The 21,123-nt window shown below is 40.1% G+C and overlaps 2 protein-coding genes across 2 annotated transcripts; one reads left to right on the plus strand and one right to left on the minus strand.

Moving 5' to 3' along the window:
- Positions 1-588: 588 nt before the first annotated feature.
- LOC118921774 (olfactory receptor 7D4-like) lies at positions 589-1,491 on the plus strand. The gene has a single exon (XM_036903786.2). It carries the CDS (start codon positions 589-591, stop codon positions 1,489-1,491), a length of 903 nt encoding a protein of 300 aa, XP_036759681.2.
- Positions 1,492-10,754: 9,263 nt separating this feature from the next.
- On the minus strand, positions 10,755-11,754 carry LOC118920750 (olfactory receptor 7D4-like). The gene has a single exon (XM_036902107.2). It carries the CDS (start codon positions 11,752-11,754, stop codon positions 10,834-10,836), a length of 921 nt encoding a protein of 306 aa, XP_036758002.2. The 3' UTR covers positions 10,755-10,833.
- Positions 11,755-21,123: the final 9,369 nt, after the last annotated feature.

Below are 21,123 nucleotides of genomic sequence, written 5' to 3' on the forward strand. Positions count from 1 at the left end.
GTATTTTGGGAGGGCCTTCTATCAAAAATAATTGTCATAAAATGAATGCCTTAACATCAATAATGGCTATCCTTTATTGAGATAGTACTGTACAGAAAGGTATTTGAATCCTCACAGAAAGGTAAACTAGTAATCACACTTTCAAAGAGAAAAAAACTGAGGCTCTTGAGAGTTATTTGTCACATCAATAGGAAGCACCAGGTCATAGAATCAAGATGGTTTGAGAATCCACATATACTCATGCATAGAGAACAACCTGATTGAAATTAGGAGTAAAGGATGTTAGGCATCTTAATTATTTTGGAAAGGTCATATCATAGAAGAAGTTTATTTATGTCCACAGATTCAAAGAGAATTAGGACCACTGAGTTCTAGATAAGAGACTTCTGCTAAATTTTAAGTAAGCTAAGTATTTACTTTTAAAATGGACCTACCATTTGCCTGAGTGAATCACTGGCTCTTGGTCCAATAGAGAGTGGAGGATGTCCATGTGCAGGTGGTGTCCTAGGCGGACGGCTGGCCAAGGTGCCCACGGGCTGTTCACGGAACATTGTCTTTCCCTCCTTTCCCAGCTGACACCCCACGCACATGGAAGCAGGAAACAGCACAGAAGTACCGCAGTTCCTCCTCCTGGGCCTGTCAGAGGATCTGGCACTGCAGCCTGTCCTCTTTGGCCTCTTCCTGTCCATGTACCTGGTCACCGTGCTTGGTAACCTGCTCATCATACTGGCCGTTGGCTCCGACCCTCACCTCCACACTCCCAAGTACTTCTTCCTGTCCCACCTGTCCTGTGTGGACATCTGCTTCACCTCCACCACCGTCCCCAAGATGCTGGTGAACATCCAGACACAGAGCAAAGACGTCTCCTACGTAGGCTGCCTCATTCAGGTGTATTTCTGTATGGTTTTTGCTGGGCTAGAGGACTTCCTCCTGACCGTGATGGCCTATGACCGGTACGTGGCCATCTGCCACCCCCTGCACTACACGGCCTTCATGAACCCCCGGCTCTGTGGGCTCCTGGTCCTTGCGTGTTGGTTCACCGTTTCCTGGGTCTCTCTGCTTCATATTCTACTGATGGTGCGGCTGACCTGTGCAGGCACTGAGATCCCGCACTTCTTCTGTGAGCTGGGGCAGGTTCTCATGGCAGCCTGCTCTGACGCCCTCATCAATGACATCGCCTTGTATGTGGCCAAGGCTCTGCTGGGTGTGTTTCCTCTCACCGGAGTCCTGTTCTCTTACTATCAGATCGTCTCCTCCATAGCGAGGATGGCCTCCACTGAGGGCAGGTATAAAGCATTTTCCACCTGCGGGTCTCATCTGTCTGTGGTCTCCTTGTTCTATGGGACAGGCCTTGGGGTCTACTTCAGCGCTGCTGTGACGCATTCTCCACAGAGGAGCTTGATCGCCTCAGTGATGTACACGGTGGTCACCCCCATGCTGAACCCCTTCATCTACAGCCTGTGGAACAGGGACGTGAAGGGGGCCCTGTGAAGGCTTCTCAACGGAACAGCCTCTTGTCTGTAGTGGGTCATTGACTTCAAAAGTGTATATTTTGAGCCCAAACGCAAATGTCACAAATTTCAATATCCTGGTTATTTTCCTCCCCTGACAGAGATGCTCCGTTTCTTCGATTCCCACTTCCCCTATGGCTTTGCCTTTATTTGTCTTTATATTAGTTTTCCTCAGTCACTTCCTCTGAGATTATTTCCTGTTCTTCCATGTTTGTTTACCATAAGCCTCTCTCCTTGGTCAGCTTACAGCCATTTGTCAGGCTCCCCGAATTAGATGGGAAGCACTTCTATCAAGTGCTGTCATGTTTTTCCCAAAAATTATCCACCAAATATTCATGTTAGTTGTCTTAATTTGGTTGCATATTTCCCTCGAAGAAATGGAATGAAAAATAGTCATAACCAAAAAATTTGTAGTATCGAGATGTTTCTTGTTGCCCTAATGTATAATTTTATGTCATCCTTACAACATTCCTTTGAGATATTGTTTGCTATTAGCCCCATTTTTCAGAGAAAAGATTGAGACTGGAATGGATTCTTACCTGGGAACCTGACACAATCCTTAATTTGCTATCTACTATTCATAAAACTGTGATGTGGTTTTCAATTTCAAGTGTAGGAATATAGATTTGGAAGCCAGTTTGTTCAGGTGTGTATAAGTAACATATTGCATAGGCTAACACATTTCCTCTGCTTTGCTTTCTCCTCTCTCTGTTCCCTCCAGTTTTCCTTCCTTCCTGTCCTCTCTATTGTTTTATTAGACTTCTTTTTCCCACCGTTGCAATTTTAATATGTGCTCCAAGATCCTAAAACATTTAATAATGAATATGATAAAATAAGATTTATTCTCTCTGTGTTTTATTTTGGGGGAAGTGTACTCTCAGGAGGTGCTGTCAGTACTGGTAGTTACACACTTGTGGAGTGTATTCGGAAGTTAGCTCGCTTTTGAGGAAATTTAATGATAGTCCATAATGACAGATAGAGTATTAGAAGCTCAGCATTTCTGCCACAGTCCATTGGGGTCCTTTCTCTCTCTCCATTACATACCAGCCTACCAATCGTCAGCAGCAGCTGTCACTTACTTTCTCCAGTGCATGATTAGCAGGGATTTGGAAGGAGGAGAAATGGGGAATGAATGTTTAGTGGGTAGGGTTTCAAAATGAGAAAGTGAAACAGTTCTGGAGGAGGATGGTGGTGAAGTTTGGACCACAATGTGAATGTGCTTAATGCTACATAAGTAGACCTGTTCACCTGAACATGGTTAAAATGGTAAATGTAGCATTAAGTATGCTTAGCCACAACAGAAAAGTGGTAGTAGCACTAAATAATGGAGAAAGATTGTGAGATTCCCTTCAGACAGTGTTTTCTATATCTTTATAAGATATTATACAGCAATGACTTTTTTAGATAAAAACTTTATTCCTAATCTGTCCTTACCAGGCTTTGTAAATCACGACAATATTGACATTCTGTCTATGTAATTCTATTTCATGAGGGACAGTCTTGTATAAATGTATTTTGAATATAATGAATTTTGGGATATCTTTTAAAGCTAGCTTGAAACTTGGAGCTTCAAAATTTCCACAAGTACCCATTACCACATATACAACTAGACATTGAGTTTTTAAACCAAGTCCATGAACCTGCAGAAATGTTTTTAAGATCACAGTAGATAGCATATCATTCTGGCCAGAGGATTCCATCACTCAGCTTAAAAGAACGCAACAAGGCAGGAAATGTATGAATGTAATGGAAATGGTAAAATTTATAATTATCATAATGATGTTTTTATTTTACAATGGGTCGGATCAATTCATGAGTCTGAGAAATTTGAATGATTCATCCATTCATCAACAGGCAGGAAGCCAGAATGGATGGGAACTCTATGGCTATGAGCAATGCAATAAAGACTTCAGTGAACAGTCATGCCTTAAGACACCGAGGAGCAGTCAAAAGGTGAGAACACTTAGAAGGATAATAAATGTGGAGAAAATTTCCTTTCCTTGAAGAAGAAAACCTCTATTGAAAAGAACCTTTCTGCTTTAAATCAGTAGGGAAAATTTGTCAGCCTGACTCCAAATATTGTATACTGGGAAACTAGCACTCAAGAGAAACACTTTGAATGCACTGGTGGTGGGAATGCCTTTGATAATGAGTTTTACTGTCAGAAGCAAATGAGAACTCACCCTGGAGAATATCTCTGTGAACAAGAGGAATGCGGGGGAGCTTCTGTCCACTCCAAAAGACTTGCTTTGCACGTATAATCTCACACTCCTAAAAAATGTAACAAATGTAAAGAATGCGTTAAGATTTTCTGATATTCTACATATCTGAAAGTTCACATGCGAATCCATACTGGAGAGAAACCTTATAAATATAAGGAATGTGGGAAAACCTTCACTGTGTCCTCAAGCCTAATTAAACATGTAAGAATTCATATTGGAGAGAAACCCTAAAAATGTAAGGAGTGTGAGAAAGCTTTCACTTCTTTTCATCTTAGTTCTCACATAATAAATCACACTGGAGAGAGGCCCTTCGGATGGAAGGAATGCGGAAAAGCCTTTAGAACTTCTTCATGTCTTAATAATCATGTACGAATTCACAGTGGAATAAGACGCTACAAATGCAGGGAATGTGGGAAAGGCTTTATGTATTCTTTCCCCCTTAACATTCACATGTGAAACCACAATGAAGGAAAACCCTATAAATGCAATGAATGTGGGAAAGCCTTCAACTGGCCCTCAAACTTTACTAAACAGAAACTAATTCATAGTGGAGAGAAAACGTGTGAATATACAGTATGTGAAAAATCTTTTACTGTTTCCTCAAGCATAACACAACATACAAGAATTCACACTGGAGTAAAACTCTATAAATGTAAGCCCTGTGGGAAAGCCTTCAATTTTTCCTCAATCATAAGTAAGCATGTAAGAATTCATACTGGAGAGAAACTGTATAAATGTGAGGAATGTGGGAAAGCCTTCACTCAGGGCTCAGACCTTTCAAGACATGTAAAAACTCACATAGAGTAATCCAGATTGTATACAGTGTCTGAAAGCCTTCAGTTATACCAATTCATTTTAGATACATGAAAATCTGACCCTGTAGGGAAAGTCTGTAAATGTTACGAGTGTGAGAAAACCTTCGCTTCTCCAAGCTCCTTTCAGTGTGATGAAAAAACACCGTGGAGAGAAGTCCTGGCAATGTAAGGAATGTGGCATAAACCTAAGTAGTACCCATTCAGTTTGAAACCTGCAAGGACTGCACTGGAGAGATGGTGTATAAATGTAAGAAATGTGGGAAATCCATCAGTCACACAGCCCAGAGTGTTAGGCCACAGGGAAGCCGTAGTAGTCAGAAATATGGGAAGCCCTTTACTATTTCATTAGTGAAATAAATTCCATGAATGTGGAGATCTATAGTACAGAACTCCATTGATGTAATATGTGGCAAAAAAGTACTTTTAGTCACCTTTAGTGTTTGCTTCTCATCTCATTGTGAAAGAAAACCTTATGAATGTAGGAGGTCTGGCAGAGCCATCTTTATTTTCTATTTGATTGATCTTAACCCTTAAACATGGGGTGATTCTTAGTTAAGAGAAACCGAATTCAGGAAATATGGGCAATGATACCAAATATAAATCCCAGGATTTACTGAGACAGGCATAGCATTCTGGGTGGCCCTGTAGGTACATTTTGAATATTTGTCATTCTGTCCTGAATTCCCTGAGGTATAATGTGTCTTTTCCCAGATATCCAGGCTAGACCAGTTTAGTGGCTACACTATTCAGGTTACTATCTGGCCAAAAGTGGATCAACAGGATTCACACTTAATCCTCCTCTAGCCACCTGTGTTCTCTTGTTGGATTGATGTGGGCATACATTTTGAAGACATTGACCACTTCACTGTGTACAGCAGTCACTGAATTCATTTACAGTGAGGTGTACCAAAGTTTGGGATATACATCTCTACATTTTGTAAAATTACCTTGTACTTTTAACCACAAGGCATGCATGATGAGGGAGAGAATAATATGAATGTTTATTTCACCCATCAGCCCAACATCACAGCCTGGCAAAACAATTATATTTGTCTGGGTCAAGCAACATGTGTTGCTGGTTATATATGACTTGCTTCTCTATTTGTCATTCCATCCATTGCTGTTAAAACAGACTTGTGTGAATACAGCTGTTCCTGATAATCTACTATGCTTGATGATCTACTGGCAGTTCCTGAGTGTGAACTCTAGGTGCAGACACATCAGCACAACTTCATTTCATCTGCAGTGGTGCAAGTTCACAAAGTTCTGATGCTCAGGCAGGCTTGGATTATGTCATGTATGGCCATCAGTCCTGAAGCTGCTTGATGATACTTTCTTGAGGCTTAATCAAACTAATAATCCAAATCAAGTTCACAATAAATCGTGTTCAGGAAATATCTGTGCACCTTTTTGTTACAGACTTGTATGTGTGGAGTATGTCATGTGGCTACCTTTGGGTATGTATATTTTAGCCCATTGGTTACCCTCTAATTATTCGTAATGATGCTAGTTATCAGATCAGTCTCATCTTTTGGTGTGTGTTAGAGGGGTCATAGATTGGCCTTAGAGGAGATCCCAATTGTCTGAAATAAGACCTATGGTTCCCAGCAGAATTAGTCCCCAGTTGCCCGAGTCTGAGACCTGGTTGCATTTCAGGTCACTACTGTGGCATGGCCTCATTCTGCAGCTTGGATTCCTAGTGATAGTGTCATCAATAAGTGTGGCACAAGATAAATTAAGTTTATTGGGTCCCAGCTTTTGTTGTTCAGTGGCTGAAAAAGTGGTATATTTATGTGAAAAGTCTCCAAAAGACAAGAGTTTATGTGACATTCAACACAGATATTGAGAACTTCTAAGTGCAAAGAACCCATTGATAAAGGATTGTTGGATTTTACTTATATGAAATGTCTAGAAAATGCAAAATCCATTTTGCTTATGTGAAATGTCTATAAAGAGACAGCAGATGTGCGGTTGCCTAGATATGAGAAGGAAATGGGTTTGAAAGCCACAGGCTGCATTTGAGGTAATGAACAGGTTATAAAATTGTGATGATTTATACAAGTCTATGAATATACTAATCAACATTGAACCGTATAGATTTAAACAGGCAAATTGTATGGTATGCAGATTGAATGCAATAAAGCTGTTCCAAGAAACAAGCAAAAGAGAAACTTATGATAGTTCCTAAGTCAATTATGAGCATTAACAATTTAATGTGTAGCATACATCTAGCATGTTAAGATCCACAAAATTTAGCTATATTTTTACTACTAAATATTAAAACAACATAAAATAATCAAAGGGTGTGATTTGGCCTAAGCAAATATATTACCACACAAAACATATAAACTGACAGAGTTTTGTGTAAGAACTTACTGTTTAATAAAGGTGGAATTTCAAATGAATAGACCAAGGACAATTTATCAATAGTAGAAATGTTTGCCTTTTTTTGGACGAAAAAATATTGGATCCACTGTTCCACACCACATGCCATAATACATTCAGTGAAACTTAAAGATTTAAGTATCTTTAGATGTGTTAAATTTAAGAATAATATAATGAAATCTGTATGTAATCTAAGTTTTTAAGAATCTTTTTCAGGCAAAGGTAGAAACCCAGGCATTAAAAAAAACAGATTGTTTTGACTACATAAGAATCTAGTATTTTGTACAGCAATGTATGAAATATAGACATATCAAAAGTTATTTGAATAGATGCATAAAATATACTTGAAAATGCACAGGAACAATTTTTGATAAAAGTTGTAAGTAAATGAGGATTGTTAAAGGTCTTTATTGACTCCACTACAGCTACTCACTGAAATCCACAGTAAACAAGATTAACTGAGAAAGTTTAAAATTATTCCTGAGTAAGTGAGCAGTGCGTGCTATCAGTCCTATTCCACAACAGTGTTGGAAGACCTGGACTGTATGGTGCTATCATAAAATTAAAGCATGTTCTGATTTGAAGAAGAAATAAAATATGCAGAAAATTTCATTACATTAAAAATGCAAGTCAGTAGAGTTTAGCAAGGTATCCAATATAAGTAAGGGAAAATAAAAGAGCTAGAAATGGGTTTGATTGAGTGCAGGAAATAGCCTATTTTATGAAAGTGAGGGCTTATCAATATGGGATAATCACTGTAAAGTTTCTAGGAGCAGGAATCAAGTAGAAAAGCTTTTGATCAGCATCCCACCTCCCACCTTGCCCCCTGAGCTGTGTTTGTACCTCCTTTCTCCCCATAGTCCTGCTCAAATGACAAAGTTCTGAAGGAAATAACTCAATTTTATTGCATCATTTTCTGCTACATCATTTTATTGTACTTATATATGCATAGTAAAATCTATGATGTTAAACATTTTTGGTGTACAGTTCTATTCACTTGGCATTAAATACATTCACATTATTGTGGAGCCATCACCACCACCATTTCCAAAACATTTCATTTTTCTCAATTGAAATGGATCCCTTTTAAACAATCAGTCCCCATTCCTCCCTTTTCCCAGCCCCTGCCAATCATGCATTTACAAAAGTAGGTCCCAGAGTAAAGAACACATTTTTAAAGTGTTGTGAAGAAGTGAAAAGGAAAATACAACTTATCACAGAATTTATGGGATCAGCTAAGTGGAAAGTTATATCACTAAATGTATATATTAGAAGAGAACTAGATCACCTAAAGCTTCCAGTTTAGGAAACTAGAAAGTAGAAAGGAAGAGTAATATAAACTCAAAGCAAGCAGAAGAAAAAATAGTACTAAAAATTAGAGCAGAAATCAATTAAATGAAAACAGAACAGAGAAAATCAACAAATCCAAAAACTGTTTCTGCATAAAAATCAATAAAATAGATAAACCTCTAGCCAGCTCACCCAAGAAAAAGTGAGGGAAGACGCAGATCCCTAATATCAGAAATGAAATGGGGGCCATTGCTTCTGAGCCCTGACATTAAAAGGATAATTAGGGAATATTATGAGTAACACACTATGCTACAAATGTCATAATTTAGATGAAATGGAAAATTCTCTAAAAGATCCAATCTGCCAAAACTCACACAAGAAGAGACAGATACTCTGAGTAAGTCATAATTATTAAAGAAATTGAGTCGATGACATTCCAAAAAGAAAGCACCAGGGCAGGACAGTTCCACTGGGAAATTCTACCAAACATGTAAGGATGAAACACCATTTCTCTGCAATCCCTGCCTGAAAACAGAAGCAGAGCAAACACTGCCTCACTCACATTATGATGACAGCATTGCCCTAGTATCAAAACCAGACAAAAAGAAAAAAAGTACCGACCGATATCTCTCATGAAAGTAGATGTAAAAATCCTCAAGAAAAAGTTTCACAAATCAAATCCATGTATAAAAAGAACCATATACCAGTGAAAATGGTGCACTCACTGTGTCACTCACTGTGTGCCCTGCCCGGCCCTGCCCCTCACTGGACCAGTCAGACCAAAGGTGTGAGCAGTGAAGAAATAAACTAAGCTAAAAAAAAAGTATTTGTTTAATTTATTCATTCCAAACATGCAAGGCTGTTTCAACATTCAAAATATGATTGACGAAATCCATCAGATCAACAGGCTAAAGAAGAAAAATCTTCTGATCATATCAACAGATGCAGAAAAAAAAAATGTTGACAAAATCTTACATAAAGGGGTTACTAAAAACTCAGAAAATGCACAACCCAATTTAAAAATGGGATAAATATGAATAGACACTCCACGAAAGATGATATTCAGATAGTAAATAAGCATATAAAAAGATGCTCAACGTTTCCATCAGGGAGATACAAATATAAAAAGCATAGAGATCCACTTCTATTAGAATGGCTAAAATGTAAAAATATGACTTTCAAATACTGGTAAGGATGTGGAGCAACAGGAATCTCATTGCTGGTGGGAATGCAAAATGGCACAGTCACTTTTATAAGGGGTTGGCAGTTCCTTATGAGGCCCAACATCACTGTACCATGTGGTCTTGCAGCAGTGATCCAAATGACTCAAAGATTATGTCCACAGAAAAACCTATACACAAATATTTGTAGTAGCTTTAGTTAAACCTGCCAAAAACTAGGGGCAATCCAAGTGTCCTTCAAAGGTGAATTGACTAACAAACTGGTATGTCTGCAAACTGGTATATTATTTGGTAATGAAAAGGAAACAAGCCATCAAGCCACAAAAAAATATGGAAAAAAAAGTAAGTTCCATCTGGTGCTGACCACTGTCAGTCAGGCTGGTATGCAATGGAAACAGAAAAAGGATCCTGTGAAATGTGGCAGAAATGCTGAAAACATCTACTTCTCCATCCTTCACTGCAGACTCAATCCTATCAATAATCTTTTCAAAAACTAACTAGATTCTGAAAACATTCCATAAGTGTGTAGCTACCATTCCTGGTGGCATCTACAGAGAGCACCCTCCTCCAAACACAAACCATGTGAGAGAACAAGTCTCATTCTATTGTGTTCATATATACATTTATAGGACTTAGGGGAACATGGTAAATCTTCATAGATGGGAAATAAATGTCCAAAAACCAGGAAAGGAGAGAGGGAAGGAATGAAGGAGGAGAGAAAGAAGGCAAAGGGGAAGTGGTATCTCAGCATTATCCTCTTCAACATGTTCCTCTGACTCACCTGGACAAATGCTTTCAAATATAGATCCTACCCTTCAAGTTGAAAATCAAATCACTCTTTTCATGAAAACCTCAATAGCAAAGTTACAAGTATATGAGGTTTTGGGGTTAAAGACGATCCCAATTCAATCTCTTCCTCTGAAAAATGAGGTGAATGAGAGAAAGCATCGCAAAGAAATATGGTCGGAAATACATAAAGTTAAACATTGTAAACAGGAGCAGTCTTGATATGCACCTCAGTTATGCTGATTGTGTAATTTTCATTCCATTTCTTCCAGGAAAAAACCAATACACAACCAAACTAAGGTGAAGAATATGAACATGTGAGGATAACTTATGGGGAAACCATGTCAGCACTTGAGAGAAGTGCTTCACCCCTAACGCTGAAAGTCTCAGGAATGGCTGTCAGAAAGCTGACTGGGGCTAGAGCTTTAGGGGCTGCAAGGAGGGCAGAAGAGTAAACAGTTATGGAGTTGTTGAGAAGGTAATACAAGAACAAAGGCAGTCATACAAGAATTGGAAATGGAAATATTGAGGTGCGTCATTTAGGGAGATAAAGAATCAGGATATTGAAATTGTGGTTGTGCCTCTGGGGCCCAAAGTGTCTGCTCAGTTCTGAGGCCAATGACCCATCTTGACAAGAGGCTATTTAACTTAGGAGCCTTCCCAGGGCCCCCTTCACGTCCTTGTTCCGTAGGGTGTAAATGAAGGGGTTCAGCATGGGGGTGACCACCGTGTACATCACTGAGGCAATCGAGCTCCTCTGTGGAGAATGGGTCACAGCAGTGCTGAGGTAGACCCCCAGGCCTGTCCCATAGAACAAGGAGACCACAGACAGGTGAGACACACACGTGGAAAATGCTTTATACCTGCCCTCCGTGGAGGGCATCCTTGCTATGGAGGACACGATCTGAGAGTAAGAGAACAGGACTCCGGTGAGAGGAAACACACACAGTAGAGCAGTGGCCACATACAAGGTGATGTCATTGATGAGGGCATCAGAGCAGGCCGCCGTGAGAACCTGCCCCAGCTCACAGAAGAAGTGCGGGATCTCAGTGCCTGCACAGAAGGTCAGCCGCACCATCAGTAGAGTATGAAGCAGGGAGACCGAGGAAACGGTGAACCAACACGCAAGGACCAGGAGCCCACAGAGCCGGGGGTTCATGACGGCCGTGTAGTGCAGGGGGCGGCAGACGGCAACGTACCGGTCATAGGCCATCACGGTCAGGAGGAAGTTGTCCAGCCCGGCAAATACCATACAGAAATACACCTGAGTGAGGCATCCTATGTAGGAGATGTCTTTTCTCTGTGTCTGGATGTTCACCAGCATCTTGGGGACGGTGGTGGAGGTGAAGCAGATATCCACACAGGACAGCTGGGACAGGAAGAAGTACATGGGGGTGTGGAGGTGGGGGTCAGAGCCGATGGCCAGGATGATGAGCAGGTTCCCCAGGACGATGACCAGGTGCATGGACAGGAAGAGGCCAAAGAGGACAGGCTTCAGTTCCGGATCCTCTGATAGGCCCAGGAGGAGGAATTGGGGTACATTTGTATTGTTTCCTGCTTCCATGCAGGTGGGGTGTCGGCTGGGAAAGGAGGGAAAGACAACGTTCCATGAACAGCCTGCCGGCACCTTGGCAACCATCAGTCTTGGACACCACTTGCACATGGACATCCTCCACCCTCTATTGGACCAAGGGCCAGTGATTCACTCAGTCAAATGGTAGCCTTTTTTCATTTTTAAGGTAACTGTTTTGCCTTTTTTAAATATAGCCGAAATTGCATTTATCTCACTGGTTGTAATTGTATTTGAAGCTATCGATGAAGCCAATTTTGTCTATTTTATGACCCTTCCAAAATAACTGGAGACATTTAATGTCTGTTCTTTGATAATCTCCATACTTCCTTTGTTTAAACAGCTCTATTATGCTTCCTAAGAAGTGGATTCCAAAACAACCTTTATTCCATGACTGAATGCTTCCTGCAGATGTGACATGACAGCTAGCTCTCAAGTGCCTTAATTTTTTATTGATAAACACTCTCTGTTGTCACCTACTTTGTGAGGATTCAAAAATAATAACAAATATCTATTGTTATGTTTTTGTTAATTTATTCCATTTACGAAAATTGTTATTGATATACAGCTCTTCCCAAGTACAGTTCAGAGCTGCATTTAGAAAATGGGATCTTGGTGGGGTGGGGCCAAGATGGCAGCGTGAGTAGAGCAGCAGAAATCTTCTCCCAAAAACCACATATATCTATGAAAATATAACAAAGACAACTCTTCCTAGAATAAAGACCAGAGGACACAGGACAACATCCAGACCACATCCACACCTGTGAGAACTCAATGCCTCTTAAAGGGGGTAAGATACAAGCCCCGGACCCACGGGACACGAGCGCCCCTCCCCTCAGCTCCCGGCGGGAGAAGAGTAGGGAGAACGGGAGGGAGAAGGAGCACAGGACTGCTGAACACCCAGCCCCAGCCATCCGGGCTAGAGCGCAGACACAGTGCGTGCGCGGAGGGGCCTGGATACTAGGGAAACAGAGCAACAAGAACAGTGACTGGGTACCGGAGGCCTGGCGCTGGAGGACATAAGAAAAGTGAGCAGCCATTTTTTTTCTGTTTTGTTTTGGCGAGCGCTTTTTGGAAGTCTTAAAGGGATAGGGACCCCAATACTACGGAAACAGGGCAGCAAGACCAGTGAGAAGATGCCTGAGGCTGGTGCCAGAGAATAAAGAAAAAAGAGCGGCCATTTATTTTTATTTTTTTAATTAAAAAAAATTTTTTTTGTGGTCGATTTGTTTTGGCAGGTGCTTTTGGAAAGTGTTAAAGGGGTAGGGTGGGACACTTAATCCAGAGGTAGAGAATCTGGGGATCTCTGGGCACCCTAATCCCCTGGGCTGCAGGGAGCTCAGAGGCCCCTTACAGAGATAAATAGACTCCAGGCCGCTCCCCCTCCAACGCGACAGCACCATTTTGGAGCAGCAGCCTGAGCCAGGCCACGCCCACAGCAACAGCAGAGATAAACTACATAGCAGCCGGGCAGGAAGCAGAAGCCCTGTCTGCGTCCAGCTGCACAGCACAAGCCACTAGAGGTGGCTGTTCTCCCAGGAGAGGAGGGCCACAAACCAACAAGAAGGGAAGTTCTTCCAGCCGTCACTCGTCCCAGCTCTGCAAACTATTCCTAGCACCAGGAAAAGGCAAAACTACAGGCCGACAAAGATAACAGAGGCAACACCAGAGAAGGAGACAGACCTAACCAGTCTTCCTGACAAAGAATTCAAAATTAGAATCATAAACATGCTGACAGAGATGCAGAGAAATACGCAAGAGATATGGGATGAAGTCCGGAGGGAGATCACAGGTGCCAGAAAGGAGATTACAGAAATGAAACAAACTCTGGAAGGGTTTATAAGCAGAATGGATAGAATGCAAGAGGCCACTGATGGAATTGAAATCAGAGAACAGGAACGCATAGAAGCTGACATAGAGAGAGATAAAAGGATCTCCAGGAATGAATATTAAGAGAACTGTGTGACCAATCCAAAAGGAACAATATCCGTATTATAGGGGTTCCAGAAGAAGAAGAGAGAGGAAAAGGGATGGAAAGTATCTTGGAAGAAATAATTGCTGAAAACTTCCCCAAACTGGGGGAGGAAATAATCAAACAGACCACGTAAATACACAGAACCTCCAACAGAAAGGATCCAAGAATGACAACACCAAGACACATAATAATTAAAATGGCAAAGATCAAGGACAAGGAAATAGTTTTAAAGGCAGCTAGAGAGAGAAAGGTCACCTATAAAGGAAAACCCATCAGGCTAACATCAGACTTCTCGAGAGAAACCCTACAGGCCAGAAGAGAATGGCATGATATATTAAATGCAATGAAAGAGAAGGGCCTTGAACCAAGGATACTGTATCCAGCACGACTATCATTCAAATATGATGGTGGGATTAAACAATTCCCAGACAAACAAAAGCTGAGGGAATTTGCTTCCCACAAACCACCTCTACAGGACATCTTACAGGGACTGCTCTACATGGGAGCATTCCTAGAAAGAGCAGAGCACAAAACACCCAACATATGAAGAATCGAGGAGGAGGAATAAGAAGGGAGAGAAGAAAAGAATCTCCAGACAGTGTATATAACAGCTCAATAAGCGAGCTAAGTTAGGCAGTAAGATACTAAAGAGGCTAACCTTCAACCTTTGGTAACCACAAATTTAAAGCATGCAATGGCAATAAGCACTTATCTTTCAAAAGTCACCCTAAATGTTAATGGGCTGAATGCACCAATAAAAAGACACAGAGTAACAGAATGGATAAAAAAGCAAGACCCATCTATATGCTGCTTACAAGAAACTCACCTCAAACCCAAGGACATGTACAGACTAAAAGTCAAGGGATGGAAAAACATATTTCAGGCAAACAACCGTGAGAAGAAAGCAGGGGTTGCAGTACTAATATCAGACAAAATAGACTTCAAAACAAAGAAAATAACAAGAGATAAAGGACACTACATAATGATAAAGGGCTCAGTACAACAAGAGGATATAACCATTCTAAATATATATGCACCCAACACAGGAGGACCAGCATATGTGAACCAAATACTAACAGAACTAAAGGGGGAAATAGACTGCAATGCATTCATTCTAGGAGACTTTAACACACCACTCACCCCAAAGGATAGATCCACCGGGCAGAAAATAAGTAAGGACACGGAAGCACTGAACAACACAGTAGAGCAGATGAACCTAATAGAAATCTATAGAACTCTACATCCAAAAGCAACAGGTTACACATACTTCTCAAGTGCACATGGAACATTCTCCAGAATAGACCACATACTAGGTCACAAAAAGAGCCTCAGTAAATTCCAAAAGATTGAAATCCTACCAACCAACTTTTCAGACCACAAAGGCATAAAACTAGAAATAAACTGTACAAAGAAAGCAAAAAGTCTCACAATCACATGGAGGCTTAACAACAGGCTCCTAAATAATCAATGGATCAATGACCAAATCAAAATGGAGATCCAGCAATATATGGAAACAAATGACAACAACAACACTAAGCCCCAACTTCTGTGGGACACAGCAAAAGCAGTCTTAAGAGGAAAGTATATAGCAATCCAAGCATATTTAAAAAAGGAAGAACAAACCCAAATAAATGGTCTAATGTCACAATTATCGAAATTGGAAAAAGAAGAACAAATGAGGCCTAAGGTCAGCAGAAGGAGGGACATAATGAAGATCAGAGAAGAAATAAATATAATTGAGAAGAATAAAACAATAGCAAAAATCAATGAAACCAAGAGCTGGTTCTTCGAGAAAATAAACAAAATAGATAAGCCTCTAGCCCGACTTATTAAGAGGAAAAGAGAGTCAACACACATCAACAGTATCAGAAACGAAAAAGGAAAAATCACGACGGACCCCACAGAAATACAAGGAATTATTAGACAATACTATGAAAACCTATATACTAACAAGCTGGGAAACCTAGGAGAAATGGACAACTTCCTAGAAAAATACAGCCTTCCAAGACTGACCCAGAAAGAAACAGAAAATCTAAACAGACCAATTACCAGCAAAGAAATTGAAGCGGTAATCAAAAAACTACCAAAGAACAAAACCCCCGGGCCAGATGGATTTACCTCGGAATGTTATCAGACATACAGGGAAGACATAATACCCATTCTCCTTAAAGTTTTCCAAAAAATGGAGGAGGAGGGGATACTCCCAAACTCATTCTATGAAGCTAACATCACCCTAATACCCAAACCAGGCAAAGACCCCACCAAAAAGAAAACTACAGACCAATATCCCTGATGAACGTACATGCAAAAATACTCAAGAAAATATTAGCAAACCGAATTCAAAAATATATCAAAAGGATCATACACCATGACCAAGTGGGATTCATCCCAGGGATGCAAGGATGGTACAACATTCGAAAGTCCATCAACATCATCCTCCACATCAACAAAAAGAGAGACTAAAACCACATGATCATCTCCATAGATGCTGAAAAAGCATTTGACAAAGTTCAACATCCATTCATGATAAAAACTCTCAGCAAAGTGGGAATAGAGGGCAAGTACCTCAACATAATGAAGGCCATCTATGAAAAACCCACAGCCAACATTATATTGAACAGCGAGAAGCTGAAAGCATTTCCTCTGAGATCGGGAACTAGACAGGGATGCCCACTCTCTCCACTGTTATTTAACGTAGTACTGGAGGTCCTAGCCACGGCAATCAGACAAAACAAAGAAATACAAGGAATCCAGATTGGTAAAGAAGAAGTTAATCTGTCACTATTTGCAGATGACATGATACTGTACATAAAAAACCCTAAAGACTCCACCCCAAAACTACTAGAACTGATATCGGAATACAGCAAAGTTGCAGGATACAAAATCAACACACAGAAATCTGTGGCTTTCCTATACACTAACAATGAACCAACAGAAAGAGAAATCAGGAAAACAACTCCATTCACAATTGCATCAAGAAAAAATAAAATACCTAGGAATAAACCTAACCAAAGAAGTAAAAGACTTATACTCTGAAAACTACAAGTCACTCTTAAGATAAATTAAAGTGGACACTAACAGACGGAAACTCATCCCATGCTCGTGGCTAGGAAGAATTAATATCGTCAAAATGGCCATCCTGCCCAAAGCAATATACAGATTTGATGCAATCCCTATGAAACTACCAGCAACATTCTTCAATGAACTGGAACAAATAATTCAAAAATTCATATGGAAACACCAAAAACCCCGAATAGCCAATGCAATCCTGAGAAAGAAGAATAAAGTAGGGGGGATCTCACTCTCCAACTTCAAGCTCTACTATAAAGCCATAGTAATAAAGAGAATTTGGTAGTATCACAAGAACAGAGCCACAGACCAATGGAACAGACTAGAGAATCCAGACATTAACCGAGACATATACGGTCAATTAATATGTGATAAAGGAGCCATGGACATACAATGGTGAAATGACAGTCTCTTCAACAGATGGTGCTGGCAAAACTGGACAGCTACATGTAGGAGAATGAAACTGGACCATTGTCTAACCCCATATACAAAAGTAAACTCAAAATGGATCAAAGACCTGAATGTAAGTCATGAAACCATTAAACTCTTGGAAGAAAACATAGGCAAAAACCTCTTAGACATAAACATGAGTGACCTCTTCTTGAACATATCTCCCCGGGCAAGGAAAACAACAGCAAAAATGAACAAGTGGGACTATATTAAGGTGAAAAGCTTCTGTACAGCAAAAGACACCATCAATAGAACAAAAAGGAACCCTACATTATGGAAGAATATATTTGAAAATGACAGATCCGATAAAGGCTTGATGCCCAAAATATATAAAGAGCTCACATGCCTCAACAAACAAAAAACAAATAACCCAATTAAAAAATGGGCAGAGGAACTGAACAGACAGTTCTCCAAAAAAGAAATACAGATGGCCAACAGACACATGAAAAGATGCTCCACATCGCTAATTATCAGAGAAATGCAAATTAAAACTACAATGAGGTATCACCTCACACCAGTAAGGATGGCTGCCATCCAAAAGACAAACAACAACAAATGTTGGCGAGGCTGTGGAGAAAGGGGAACCCTCCTACACTGCTGGTGGGAATGTAAATTAGTTCAACCATTGTGGAAAGCAGTATGGAGGTTCATCATAATGCTCAAAAGAGACTTACCATTTGACCCAGGAATTGCACTCCTAGGAATTTACCCTGAGAATGCAGCAATCAAGTATGAGAAAGACCAATGCACCCCTATGTTTATCGCAGCACTATTTACAATAGCCAAGAATTGGAAGCAACCTAAATGTCCATCAATAGATGAATGGATAAAGAAGGTGTGGTACATATACACAATGGAATACTACTCAGCCATAAGAAAAGGGTAAATCCAACCTTTTGCAGCAACATGGATGGAGCTGGAGCGTATTATGCTCAGTGAAACAAGCAAAGCGGAGAGAGAGAAATACCAAATGATTTCACTTATTTGCGGAATATAAGAACAGAGGAAAAACTGAAGGAACAAAACAGCAGCAGAATCACAGAACTCAAGAATGGACTAAGAGGTACCAAAGGGAAAGGGACTGGGGAGGATGGGTGGGTAGGGAGGGATAAGGGGGGGAGAAGTAGGGGGGTATTAAGATTAACATGCATGGGGGGGTAGGAGAAAAGGAAGGGCTGTACAACACAGAGAAGGCAAGTAGTGATTCTACAACATTTGCTATACTGATTGGCAGTGACTGTAAAGGGGTTTATATGGGGGACCTGGTATAGGGGAGAGCCTAGTAAACATAATATTCGTCATGTAAGTGTAGATTAGTGATACCAAAAAAAAAAAAAGGCAGTTTCTGTGTGGAGACGTCCAATGAGTCCTACAGAAAGGTATAAAGGGCATATAACAGTCTAGGCAAAGGGTCTGTTTGTGTTTATACAGAGGATCAAAGCCTAATTGGGTTACCCCGAAAAGGATCTAAGATACGATATGAAAAAGAACTTCCAACATCAGCACTCTCTGGAAGACTCATGCCAGAAGATGATCATCAAAAAACCCCAACAAAGATCCACGCACTGCCACAGGTGTAGATGCACTCATCCCACCAGTTCCTGGACTTGCCATGGGAATGAAGAAGGAGATATCTAAGCTGGCCTGAGCATACAGTAGAACAACAAATTTGACTGGATCTATACTGTTGGAACTCAAACAAGAATTAGGAGAAGTGCAAATTGTAGCACTCCAAAATCTTACAACTACAGACTATTTACTGTTAAAAGAACATATGGGATATTAACAGTCCCCAGGAATAGGTTGTTTTAATTTGTCTGATTTCTCTCAGACTGTTCAAGTTCAGTTGGACAATATCCACCATATCATAGATAAGTTTTCACAAATGCCTAAGGTGCCTAACTGGTTTTCTTGGTTTCACTGGAGATGGCTGGTAATTACAGGTACGCTTTGGTTTTGTAACTATACTCCTATTATGTTAATGTGTGTGCGCAATTTAATTAGTAGGTTAAAACCTATAAATGCTGAAGTTACTCTACAAGAGGATATGTCAAAGAAATAATCAATCTTCCCATGTTTTCTTCCGCCTGCTACTTCTATAGCTTTTCTTCTTCCTTCCTAATTACAACCCTTAAATAGAATTCGTGCCTCATATCAGATTTACCGAGTATCATAATTCTTCCAAGTGGTAAAGATACCTCAAGACAAATGCTGGGCATAGAAGCCACAGGGCATAAATATGCCAAGAAGTAAAAAGCTAAACTTTTCAAACAATAAGGCTTCTCTCTCACTTACCAACTTTACATTTCCCTGTATGGCCCCGGAAGATGACTGGTTAGCCAGAGACGGGTAAGATTCCTCAAGGGAGGAACAACCTAAGACAGGCACAGTCACAGGGGGGCCATCAGGTGAGAAATTGGGGATCAACAGAGGTGAGGCTTAGAACCTCACCCCCCCGTTCTGAGAGAAATCTTCTGCATACGTGGATGTTTTATTGCCCTTGTCTAGCTTGGATTAACACATAGTCTACAGGCACACACCTGATCATCTACATTTGCTCTCTTACAACACTAAACTATGATTTCTACCTTTATCTTGTATCTACCTACCACTTCAGCATTTTATTAAAAATAATAATAATAAAGCGAGAAATGTGGTATCCACATATAAATCAAGTATAAAAATCAAATGAGTATTCATATTTGAACTGTTTGTAGTTCATAATGCATGAGCAAAACCAAAAGCTTCTGTGATGACTGCCCTTGTAGTGTTCACTATGTAATTTATTCACTATGTAAGAATTTGTTCTCCATGTAAGAACTTGTTTGTTATGCTTCAGAAGATTGGAGACTCACAAAAATTAGGCTTGGGGTGGATTAATGATTGTGCATTGAGCATTGACTCCCCTATACAGAATTTTATTGTTGTTAACAACCATTTGATCAATTAATATGAGAGATGCCCTCACAACAACAACAACAAAAGTACACACTTCCAATTGTAAAATAAATTAGTAACCGGGATGTAATGTATAGCATAAGGAATATAGTCAAAATATTGTAACAACTTGGTATGGTGATAGCTGGTACCTAGAATTATCATGTATATAACTTTTGAATCACTGTGTTGTACACCTGAAACTAATGTAATGTAATACTCTGTGTCAACCACCCTTCAATAAAAAATAATTATCTACAAAAAAAAAGAAAATGGGATCTTGAGTCAGACTTCTTGGATAGAATTTAGGGCCAGCAGTGCACCTTCTGTGTGACCGCAACCAAGTTATTTATTCCCACTTTGGTGGAGAAACGTTACCTCTACAAGAGGAGGGATAAGTATTCGCTCCATTGTAAGACCTAATTGAATGAGGTGATGCATGAAATTTCTCTAGTGTGGTTCCTGTGACACTGAGTGTATATTTCACAAGTGTGAGCTATGTCACAATAAGCCTGAATTATATGGCTATTATTTATCAATATTTCCTTGAAGCTGGGAAATCCATCAAAGGGGAGATTCTGATCATTATAAACACAGCAGGTGTGTTACCTCTTTTGACTACCATGGATCACGTCTAGTCAGTGAAGGTCCCTACAGCTCCCTCCCAGTACCTCCTGCCAGGTGGGTTCTTCCAAGAAGAGGGAAAGCCTATGGACTATGTAGATAAGAGGAGGAAATAAAAACACAGAACCTTTAAAGTAAAATACAAAGCATGTGTGGGTGTGTGTTTATGTGTACCTACTGTCATGTGGGGATGTTAGTATTACAATTCAGGGGAGTTAATTATTTTTAAAAATGACTTATCAATTTGATTAAAATATTCAAAGCTTCTGTTGAATCAAACTGTCCTTGAAAAATTAAAAGGCAAGTTT

The sequence above is a fragment of the Manis pentadactyla genome, chromosome 12 (assembly GCF_030020395.1).
Source record: "Manis pentadactyla isolate mManPen7 chromosome 12, mManPen7.hap1, whole genome shotgun sequence".
Lineage (NCBI taxonomy): Eukaryota > Metazoa > Chordata > Mammalia > Pholidota > Manidae > Manis > Manis pentadactyla.